This window comes from Brassica oleracea, chromosome C4, assembly GCF_000695525.1.
Source record: "Brassica oleracea var. oleracea cultivar TO1000 chromosome C4, BOL, whole genome shotgun sequence".
Lineage (NCBI taxonomy): Eukaryota > Viridiplantae > Streptophyta > Magnoliopsida > Brassicales > Brassicaceae > Brassica > Brassica oleracea.
Window position 1 is genome coordinate 7,889,569 of NC_027751.1, and position 12,291 is coordinate 7,901,859.

General features: G+C 35.4%; 1 protein-coding gene across 1 annotated transcript; it reads right to left on the reverse strand.

The window, feature by feature from the left end:
- Window positions 1-7: 7 nt before the first annotated feature.
- On the reverse strand, window positions 8-2,890 carry LOC106338009. Its single transcript, XM_013777086.1, has 6 exons — window positions 2,469-2,890; window positions 1,395-1,668; window positions 1,201-1,315; window positions 949-1,109; window positions 192-236; window positions 8-92 (listed from the first exon to the last, which is right to left on the reverse strand). Exons 1-6 carry the CDS (start codon window positions 2,652-2,654, stop codon window positions 70-72), a joined length of 804 nt encoding a protein of 267 aa, XP_013632540.1. The 5' UTR covers window positions 2,655-2,890; the 3' UTR covers window positions 8-69.
- Between the last annotated feature and the right edge of the window lie 9,401 nt (window positions 2,891-12,291).

The window sequence follows — 12,291 nt, forward strand, 5'->3', positions numbered from 1 at the left end:
ACCTTGATCCTGAATTTCTTTGTCTGGCCTATTGCATCAATGAAACACTGTGGCAATGGAACTTCAATCTCAGCCGCATCTCCACCATTTTCCTAATATAACAAAACACATTCATCAACTTCGTAGACGCTATGATTAACATAAGTGTGAAGATTATAGAAATTTTCATTTATAATCAAAATAACCATTACCTGAACATAAGCATCGATCAACTCTGTTGCTTTCCTGCCTGTGAGATCTTTCCCAGCATCACCGAGAATGATGAACGTGCACTGCTCATCATTATCATAGACAGACAGCTCCACCCGATAGCTGGTTAAAACCAAATGATTAGTATACACATTGTCGCTTGAAAACATATTTGAGAGGAGAAACTTACTTGGCTACTGCAGTAGCATTTTCATTCCCGCATTTTGGACAAAGCAACGTCGTAGGCCCACGGTTTAACTTGGTCTGGCAAACCTTGCAAGCAATGTAATACCACTCAGTGCCAAGCTTGACATCATCAATTGTGGCAATGCAGTCAAAGTAGACAACCTGTAATCACATTCTAAGGGTTGTCAGCAACTCCATTGAGAAAAGTGTTTGATTGTAATAACGGAATGGGATTACCTGAGCAGGCTGACGCTTGATGAAGGTGGCAATCTCACCTATTGTGAGAGTCTCAGCTTTGACCACCTCAACAGGGTTCACCAAAGAAGTTACAGAAGGGTTCGTGGCCAACCTTGCAAAGAATTTCAAGTCAGGCGATCATCAAAGGTGTTAAACGCTTAATAGTCTAAGCTATAGATTGTTTCTTAAAAAATAAAAAACTAACCATGCCAAGTATTCCTTGCTGGGGTCAACCTCTTCATCAAAAAAAACTTTTGAAGAGGACATTGAACTTAGGCACAATTTCCCTGTCAATATAGAAACAGTTAGTGGTAGGTTTAACTAACTGAGTGTGAGTGATGAGGAATTCGTATTTTGAGTGTGAGAGATTACCACCGAGCCTCTTAGGATTGACCGTTGTGACCAATAGAACAGTTGGAGTGGCTGCACTTCCGTCAAACTTGAGGCGGAAACTTTCAGCGGCCTCGTCCCATAAAAAGACGTTCATCACTGGACCGCTGCAGTTAACAAAGATTTGATGTTTAATTTAGGTAAGAAGCATAAATTAGAAAATGAAATTTTTATATTGGTAGAACTACAATAGCTTACTCTTTAAGCTGCAAATGGACCATCACTTTCCGAGAAGCTGAGTCATCATTAGTGCACAAAACCGGACGCTGATGGAGAGCCTGGCCATCAACCAGCTTAAGGTGGCCAACAACATCTACGAAAAACAGTTACACGCAATACAAAGTTAATAGAGTGGAATGGTTAAACATGTTAAGAAAAGGTTTCAACCGTACCGTGAAGATCGCCTCTAAGATCGCAGTTCGCTTCAAATTCAGAAAACGACCGGACCCTGAAGCGCTCTCTCAAAATGCCATCAATGTCTTCTTCATCCTTCGACATGGCAGAAGCGTGTGAGATGCAAATTACCAGCCTCTGATCAGCAACATGGTACATCACCTTGCTGTTGGATGCATAGCAGTTTGTCAGCGTGTAGATGCTCCCACGATGGAGCTCCTTCTCGTACTGGTTGTGACGGTTCTGACCGATGAACCCCTGAGCCAAAGTACCCTACAGAACATAGATACCATATTAAGTCAGTTGAAAGCGTTCACTCCCAAGTGAATAATAAAAGAGGAAAACCACTCAAAGATAAGTTGTTATGTGTATGACACTTATAGTATTTTTTCAGAATTATTAAGATTATAAGCGTCTAAAGCAACAGAGAAAATCTCCAATTTAAACTAATCAATCATTTTTTTCCAGAGTGATTAATATTATAAGCGAGAACAAAAACAAACTTTACATGTATGGTATTACACGAACCCATGTTCTATAATAATCTGATCTCTATCAAACAATTCTCAAGTGAATAATGAAAGTGGAAAACCAATCAAAGATAAGCTAAATCAAGTGTTTTCAGAATGATTAAAATTATAAGCGTTTATAGCAACAGTAACAAATCCCACTAATGAATCGAAGATACGGTAATATAATTCAAACGGATCAATCATTTTTTTTCTCACAAAAAAAAATCAAGTTTTTATTTAATCAATCAAGTTTTTTACGTATCAATCAAGTTGTTATTTTAATCATTCCAGTTTTTGTTTACCAACATACGCTAACATAAAGCGAATCAATCAAGGTTTTTTCCAAAAAGAGATCAAGTTTTTAATTTTAATCAATCAAGTTTCTTACGAATCAATCAACTTTTTTATCTTAACAACCAAGTTTTTGTTTTCCCACATACGGAAACATCAAACGAATCAATAAAAAAATTTCCCAAAAATAGATCAAGTTTTTATTTTTATCAATCATACGCTAACATCTCAACCTAATGGACGCCAATCTAACTAAAAATGAAGACATACCTCCGTATCGATCATCAGCATCTCGATCCCAAGAAGGATCTCTGGTCCTCCTTTGACATTCTTGCGAGCATCCCAGAAATGAAGAAGCCGAAACTGCAGGGTGGAATCGCTGGGTCCGGGTGAAACTTGTCGGAAGAGGAGGGGAGGAGAAGATTCGCCGGTGTGGATTGCGATCTTTTTCGACATGATTAGGGTATAGAGCTAACGATCTGAGGCAGGAGATTGGAAGGTATGATCTGAGGTAAGAGAGATAAGGGTATAAATGGGAAGATAGATATAAGGCGAAGGGGGGATGTGGAAGGGCCGTAGGGATCTTGAATGGAGGCTTTAAGGGAGAACATTGAAGTTCAAGCCTTTTCATCGGAGGCGTTTTGCGGGGAGATTTGTGGGAGACGAAGAGAATCGCCATGCGAAAAAGAGAAATGGGGAAGACGGCGTTTAGGGTTGCTGAGAGGATCACAAAGCTCAAGTCGTCGTTTTACCAATACGGCGATAACGGGTTATGGGATGGGCTGGGAGATATTTTTTTTTCTGGCCCAACAGCCACACATGTTTTAAGTACATGTAATATTAAATACTGAAATATATAAACTCCGCTTTGCACTCTTCTTTTCTCACTCTCCCAGAAATTATGTTTTCTCCTGACTTAAATATTCGACATATATAAAATATGAGGAACAAACTTTATAAAGCTTGAGAATGTTAAGAAAACTCGTATACTTTTTGAAGGTGCATAAACGTTCATATAATTTATTTTGAAGATGTTTATTACTCCATGTTCTTTTTTGCAAAAGAAAATTACTTTTTTTTAATAAGAGGGTAAATAATTAACGTGAGTTGTACGGAAGAGTGATGATTTCGGTCAGAGAACCTCATGATGGACGGACACAGGCCTCCTTCCATAATATTCAACGGCCAGATCTTTTGCTTCCCATGCGTGTTCCATTCCCATTTTCACCGCCTGTTATTATTATTTTTTTATCTGGCCCAACAGCAAAGTGACTGATACAGCAATTTCGTAAGCGAAAACGGTTAATGGGCTGGGCTGCAATTACGATTTGTTGGTCTGGGTTGCCAGTGACGTGGCAGAATGAATGTCTGAGAATATTTTGCCTATGTGGCATCCTTTATAACATCCAAAATTAGTCCCTATTATATAGTGGGATAACTACAATCCTGAACATAAAGTATTCTTGAAATTACTATATTTGCAGACTTTTATAATCTACTCCCATATTTTAGGTATATGCACAAAAATTAAAAAAAGAATTATTTTAAAAATATCATTTAAAGCATAAATGAAAAGCTATCTAACCAATTACAAAATAAAGAACAAAATACTATTAGCTACACAGTTTTTAATAAAATTAATTACTTAAAATATGAAAACATCTTACATATTGAAACATCAAAAACTTCTCAAAACATCATACATTAGGAAACGAAAGAAATATTAAATTCAGACTGTACCGTAGGTGGAAACTAAAATTTGAACATGTTGTGATTTTATTAAGAGTGAGACCAAATTAATTTTGTAAGGTTTTCACTACGACTACAAGAAAACACAAAATTAGCGACGAAATGTAACGAGGAAAATAAGTCCTCATAAATGTACGTCTTATTTACGAGAACTTTACGAGGACAAAACAAATCAACGTAATTTCGTCGAAAAATAACGACAATAAAGTTCAGTCGTAAAACCGACGCAATTTAACGTGGTTTTTACGAGGAAACAAGATTTCGTCGTAAAGTAGACGTAAATATAACGAGGAATTTACGACGAAATATTTTACGTCTACTTCGCGTCGAAATTTATGATTAATTAATTTTAATGTTCTCTTTATTTTTGTAGGTTTATTATAACGATCCAGATTACCCCACATGGTTTCATGAATTAATTCAAGGTCCAATTGCAAAGGTCACCACATCACTGATGTATTTCACACGAGGCTTTACTTTTCATACATATGAGTATGGTAGACATCAGGCGATAAGCAATTATGGAATATGTGTGAAAGGCGAAACAGATTTCTACGGGATCTTGCAGGAGATTATTGAAGTGGAATTCCCAGGGTTATTGAAGCTGAAATGTGTCCTCTTCAAATGTGACTGGTTTGACCCCGTCATCAACCGAGGTGTTCGATTTAACAAATTCGGTGTAGTTGATGTCAATGGTGAACGAAGGTACAAAAAATTCGAGCCTTTCATATTAGCTTCGCAAGCATACCAAGTCAGCTTCCTTCCATACCCTCGGATGAGAGAATCAGGAATCAATTGGTTTGCCGTTGTCAAATTTACACCTCGTGGACGAATAATCAGTGGAGAAGAACAACCATTGCAAGAAAAACACATCAATGAAGTCGAGGAACCTGAACAACAAACTGATGACATCCTTCATATTAATCCACATAATCTTGAGTACGAAGATCTTTCCGACGATACGACGGACGAAGTTGTTGAAGATGAGTTTAATGAAAATGATGATGTTTCTAGTGATGACGAGAATGTCAATGATGTATCCGAGTGATGATGTAATTTTCTTAAATATGATTTATTTTTAGAGTTAATGCATGTGTTTAGTTTGTTTAATCATGAAAATTAAATTATATAATTTGATTTTGTATAACTCAATTGGGGGTTTGGGGTTTAGAAAGAAGAGATTAAGTGTTAGATGAAGTTAAGGAACTTGGGGTTTGGGGTTTCGAGTGATAGAGATTTGCATACCATCCTCGTAAAATCCTCGTAAAAAAAAACACGGGCCTTGTTATTTCCTCGTAAATAAAAACACGGACCTTGTTATTTCCTCGTTAATTTACGACGCTTTTACGAAGAAAATGAAAACACGGGCCTTGTTATTTCCTCGTAAATTTACGACGATTTTATGACGAAAATGAAAACACAGGCCTTGTTATTTTCTCGTTAAATAAGGAGGATTTTACGATTACAACTATTTCTATAAATAAGCACACCCCTCCCATTCTAAACTTGCACCCAAAAAAAACTAATCCACAGTTTTAAAAAAACTGAAGACAGTGCACGGTCACTAGAACATTTATGATCAGTTTCAAATGCTATTTGGAATTGATAAGTACTGTTCTAGTGCCCGTGTCTTCCTTCAGTTTTTTTTTGTAAATTGAAACACTTTTTGTCGTAAAATCGTCGTAAATTAAAACACGGGATTTTCTAATTCATCGTAAAAAAATACGGGCCTTGCTAATTCCTCGTAATATTAAGACAATTTTGCGACGAAATTGAAAACACGGGCCTTGTTATTTCCTCGCAACAAAAACACGGGCCTTGTTATTTCCTCGTTAATTTACGAGGACTTTACGAGTACAAATACTTCTATAAATAAGCACATCCCTCCCATTCTAAACTTTCACAAAAAAAAAAACTAAACAATAGTTTGAAAAAACCTGAAGGGCGTGCACTGTCACTAGGACAGTTCTGATCAGTTTCAAATGCTATTTCGGATTGATAAGACTGTTATGGTGCTGGTGCCTTCCTCCAGGTTTTTTTTTTGTAAATTGAAACACTTTTCGTTATAAAATCGTCGTAAATTAAAATACGGGCCTTGCTAATTCGTCGTTAAAAAAACACGGACCTTGCTAATTCCTCGCAAATTTACGTGCGCTTTAAGACAAAAATTAAAAAAGAAAAACTTTTCGTCGTAAAATCGTCGTAAACAAAAACACGGACCTTGCTAATTCGTCTTAAAATAAAACGCGGGCCTCGCTAATTTGTCGTAGAGTTACGAGGATTTTACGACGAAATGTAAGTCTGTATATATACCCGAACCGAATCATTTTCTCATTTCGTAGTCATTTCCTCTCCTTCTCGTGGCAATGTATTCCTCTCAACTTTCTCTCTAATTTAGCTTAGGTGGTTAGTTTAGGGAAATTAGTGTTGATTAGGTGGTTAGTGTCGGGAATAATTTGTAGATAGGTTTATGGAATTTGTTGATAATATAGGAAGATGATTTTTAAATGTTAATTAATAATCCCGTTCCAGTGCCATCCCGCACACAAAAAGATGAGGAAGAAGTACAGAGGAGGAGTCAAGACATCTTCGAGGAAATGCATAACAACAACAACAACCCTTAGTTTTTTTTTCATCCTTTTATTGTATTATATTAAATTCTAAACTTAAATATTTATAAAATATTTTTGAATGGATTTATTATTTATGTTTTTAATATTTTTGAAACAATTTAAAAATATTTTTATTTCATTATATTTTTTTGTGAAAAATAAAGAATCGAACAAAATTCGTAGCTAAATTACGTCAACTTAACGAGTAAACTGAATAAATATTACCGAGGAATTTACTACGAAAGGCTTGGAGATTCCTCGTAAACATTACGTGTAAACAACGGAAAAATTTAGCGTCCACTTTACGAGAAAATGTTTATGTGCACTTTACGAGGAAATACTTTACGTGTACTTTACGAGGAAATATATTACGTGTAGTTTACGAGGAAACTGTTTACGTGTATTTTACGAGAAAAGTGTTTACGTGTCTTTTAGGACGAATCTACTGATACCACTTTACGATGAATTATTTCCTCGTAAGTTTACGACGAATTAGCGAAAAAATATACGTTACGACGAACGATTAACGAGGAAACAGGTTTCGTAGTTATTTCGTCGTAAACCATGTTTTACGACGAATTAACTACGAAAACCGTCTTCGTTATTTATGCGTTTTCTTGTAGTGTACCATGTTCATATCCTAATTTTCTTTAGCAAATTAGCTAAGATACTACTAACTTTTACCAAAATATTTTTAATCAGATAAACAGATAACTAATTTGTTTCATTGATGATAATATAAGAACGCGTCAACACTTTGATATTCTAGTAATGAATTTATTATTTGTAAAAATCCTAGCATTTGATTTTGTTGCGTAGTACCTATGTAACAACAATATGATTCAAGAAGAAGAAATATATATATCTAATAAACAGAAAATCAACAAGAAAAATAATATTCTCTTACTTCTATATAGTTCAGTTTTTCGATTCCATCTCTCTTCGTTCTCAAACTATTTTTATTAATCTTAGTCACCCGCCGTACATTAAGTAATGTTATAAATCAGTAATATATTAATAATTTAAATGTACATAAATTGAAATACGAAAAAGTGAAGTGTGTCGGAAGAACTAAACAGCACCAAAACGAGGAAACGTCTCCTTCTGCTGAAAACCTAAATTATTGAGAAAGAGAGGAAGAAAGAAGATGATAACGAATTGAAGAAAATCGATGATAACGATAATGATACTGAAGCATGATAAAGAAAGAATGGGTCCATTACCATGACTTTATATCACACCATTCATTTACGATACTCACATAACTACCATCGTAAAAACTAGGACTAAACAAAATGACCGTAAATTTTGATTCATTTAGTTCTTTGTTTCGATTCGGACAGAAAAATATAAATATCCATAACTTCACGAAACAAAACAAATAAAAAACGAATCAAATTACAAATATTAATATACCCAACGTTTAAGTTCACAAAAAAACCCCACTTCATTATTGATGTGCATTATTGTTGGTAGGGGTGGGCATTCGGGTATCCGTTCGGGTTCGAGTCGGGTATTTCGGTATAGAAGTGTAGAACCCGTTCAGGTATTTCTGTACTTCGGGTCGGGTTCGGATATTTTTAGTTCGGGTTCGGTTATTTCGGATCGGGTTCGGATATTTAGATTTTGAAAAAAACAAAATTAAATTTTCATTTCTCAAATTTCTTGTATTTAAAAATATAACTTTCATTTAACTAATTTTTTTTTTTAATTTTTAATAGATTAGATTTCGACATAACATTTTGAAACTAAAAAGACATTAATTTGGTTATTTTTTTAAAAAAATTTATGTAAGTTTTTGTTAATTCTTAAAATAAAAAGCTTGACATGCATTTTAAATGAATAGCAAATCATTTTCTCCATAATTGTATGTATATCTTATGAACTTAAGATATGTGTAATATCAATATAAATATTCTATATAAAATGGGAGATGTAAACTAGAAATATAAGGTTAATTATACATATGTTCGGTTATTTTCTGATATCCATTCGGGTTCGGATATTACCCGTTCGGGTTCGGATATCCAATCCAATCTCTCCTAATTTAATACCCGTTCGGATATTCAGCTACTTCGGTTCGGATTTCGGTTCGGGTTTTTCGGATCGGGTTCGGGTGCCACTTCGGATATCGGGTAAAGTGTCCACCCCTAATTGTTGGTATATCAACTATTTACTACATTTTTTAAGGTGCTTTTACAAAATTTTACGCGAAATCAGAAAAATTGCACTGTAATTGAAAGCTCATCAGTTACTGATACTCTGTTCTCATAATTTATATGTTCTACCTTGTTTTTATTCTTTTTTCCAAGGTAGACTAATTAACCTATTGTAAATATACAAACTCTTCCCATTTTAATGGAGTTCACATATTTGGCAAAAAAGTGAAAGCTCAGCATATCCTCTGTGAACAAAAATGCTTATTTCCCAAACTAATTAACATTGTACAACCTTGGATAGTTTTAGACTTTCACGCATCATATGCATTTGAGTCTACCAACGCACTATCCTATTCATTCCTATACAACTTAGCAAGTTCACTATAAAATTAGCAAATATATATAATAAGTTATGTTATGAAATAACTTATAATTTATAGTATCGAGAAATTAAAATAAGAGTAGAATTTAATACCCGTAGAAAGCAAATAACACTAATATGAGGGAGATAGTTTATTATAAGGAAGAAGAAGAAGATGTAATGGTGTACAAAAGAGTGAGATGAGTGATGGTATTTATAGTGAGCAACAATACATAAAATATCAAAGATGGTGCTTGATTTGGTAAATGAGTGGGTGATCATAGTGCTTGATGAGTAGATGATCATAGTGCTTGATGAGTAGATGATCATAGTGCTTGATGAGTAGATGATCATAGTGCTTGATGAGTAGATGATCATAGTGCTTGATGAGTAGATGATCATAGTGCTTGATGAGTAGATGATCATAGTGCTTGATGAGTAGATGATCATAGTGCTTGATGAGTAGATGATCATAGTGCTTGATGAGTAGATGATCATAGTGCTTGATGAGTAGATGATCATAGTGCTTGATGAGTAGATGATCATAGTGCTTGATGAGTAGATGATCATAGTGCTTGATGAGTAGATGATCATAGTGCTTGATGAGTAGATGATCATAGTGCTTGATGAGTAGATGATCATAGTGCTTGATGAGTAGATGATCATAGTGCTTGATGAGTAGATGATCATAGTGCTTGATGAGTAGATGATCATAGTGCTTGAGTTGGTAAAGGAGTGGAGGATCATTTCAAAGTTTATCTTATAACACTCCCCCTTGATCATCCATCTTGTATTAAGTTTCGTAACACTCTCCTTGGGGACCGGTGTCACTCTCCGCTCTCGCTTAACGTCTTTGTTGCCTCGTTAAAAACCTTTCTAGGAAAACCCAATGGGAAAAACCATAGTTAGGTAAAAAGAGTACAACTACGTAAGCTCCCCCTCGATTGAGCAGTCATAGATCCTTCTGATGACGCATTCCAATGTTATGGACATGTTTTCTGAATACCGAAGTAGGGAGTGATTTTGTGAAGAGGTCGGCTGCATTGTCGCATGATCGGACATATCTTACTTCAATCTCTTTCTTCTTCTCGAGCTCTTGAGTGTATGAGAAGAACTTTGGATGAATATGCTTTGTTTTATCGGTTTTGATATATCATTCCTTCGTTTGAGCAACACATGCTGCATTGTCTTCATATAGAATAGTTGGCCCCGTACTTTTGTCAATCCCACTACTTGAACAAATGTGTTGGCTTATTGATCTTAGCCATACACATTCTTTACTTGCTTCATGGAGTGCGATGATCTCAGCATGATTTGAAGAGGTAGCCACAAGCGTTTGTTTCTGAGAACGCCAAGATATAGCAGTGCCTCCGATCGTAAAAACATATCCTGTTTGCGATCGGGCTTTGTGTGGATCTGAAAGATATCCTGCATCTGCAAAACCAACCATTTGACCATTTGAATCTTTAGGGTAAAATAAGCCTAAATCAATAGTCCCTTGTAGGTAACGAAAGACATGTTTAATTCCATTCCAATGTCTTCATGTTGGAGATGAGCTAAATCTTGCTAGAAGATTAACAGCGAATGATATATCAGGCCGTGTACAATTTGCAAGGTACATCAACGCTCCAATTGCACTTAGATATGGTACTTCCGGACCAAGTATCTCTTCTTTTTCCTCAGGTGGTCGAAATGGATCACTTTCAATGTTAAGTGATCTAACGACCATCGGGGTGCTAAGAGGAGTTGATTTATCCATGTTAAATCGTTTCAACACTCTTTTAGTGTATGTGGATTGATGCACAAATATACCATTTTGTGAATGTTCTATTTGTAGGCCAAGACAATACTGTGTCTGTCCAAGATCTTTCATCTCAAATTCTCCTTTGAGATAGTCTGATGCCTTTTGTATTTCTTTTTGAGTTCCAATAATATTTAGATCATCAACATATACCGCGATTATCACAAATCCGGATGTTGTTTTCTTGATGAAAACACATGGGCATATAGGATCATTCACATATCCTTCTTTTGTTAAATGTTCACTGAGACGATTGTACCACATACGTCCAGATTGTTTTAACCCATATAATGATCTTTGCAATTTTATTGCACATAACTCTTTAGGTTTGGAACTTAATGCTTCTGGCATTTTAAATCCATCAGGAACTTTCATGTAGATATCAGTATCTAATGATCCATATAGATAAGCTGTAACAACATCCATGAGACGCATCTCAAGATTTTTATCAGCGGCTAGACTCATCAGGAATCTAAATGTAATGGCATCCATAACTGGAGAATACGTTTCTTCATAATCGATTCCAGGTCTTTGAGAAAAACCTTGAGCCACTAGACGAGCTTTGTATCTCGTAATCTCATTTTTCTCATTTCGCTTTCGAACGAAAACCCATTTGTACCCAACTGGTCTCACATCTGCAGGTGTGAGCACAATAGATCCAAATACTTCTCGTTTATTAAGCGAATCAAGTTCAGCTTGTATTGCATTTTTCCATTGTTCCCAATCATGTCTCTTTTGACATTCATAGACAGATTTTGGTTCTGGATCATCGATTTCTTCATTTATTTCACTTGACACAATATATGAGAAAGCATCATCAAGGTCATTTTGTTCATTTCTATTCCATATCCTTTTATTATGGATGTAATTAATAGAAATCTCATGATTATCTTTCGATTCATGATGCTCTGATTCATGATGCTCTGATTCATCAGAATCCTTATCATTTATTTCCTCCAAAATATTTTCTGCTATTTTGGGTGCATCATATATTTCAGCTTTCTTCTGTTTCCTAGGATTCTTATCCTTAGAACCAACAGGTCTACCACGCTTCAGGCGTGTTTTTGGCTCTCGTGTGTCATCCTCCTTTTCTTGTTCATTTGGCATTTTGATACGAGCAGGAGCATTTGCAGCTGGTATATGAGATTTAGTTACCGTCTTGGTATCTACAAATGCATCAGGTAGCTGGTTAGCTATACTCTGTAAATGCATAATTCGTCGAACTTCTAGTTCTGACTCTTTAGTAGGAGGATCAAGATATAACAATGATGGTACACTCCATTTTATATCACTTCCAACATTTTTGTTTTCTCCCCCTAGAACTGGGAATACATTTTCGTCAAAATGACAATCAGCAAAACGTGCTGTAAAGACGTCACCAGTCTGTGGTTCTAGGTATCTAATAATTGAT

Bases quoted from the DNA above. Each gene is read 5' to 3' on its own strand.
- LOC106338009 (XM_013777086.1), bottom strand. From the start codon at position 2,654: ATGTCGAAAAAGATCGCAATCCACACCGGCGAATCTTCTCCTCCCCTC. The intron at 1,669-2,468 runs GTATGTCTTCAT...TATGTTCTGTAG, and splicing joins TGCTGATGATCGATACGGAG to GGTACTTTGGCTCAGGGGTT. The intron at 237-948 runs CTCACACTCAGT...GCTGGGAAAGAT, and splicing joins AAAATACGAATTCCTCATCA to CTCACAGGCAGGAAAGCAAC.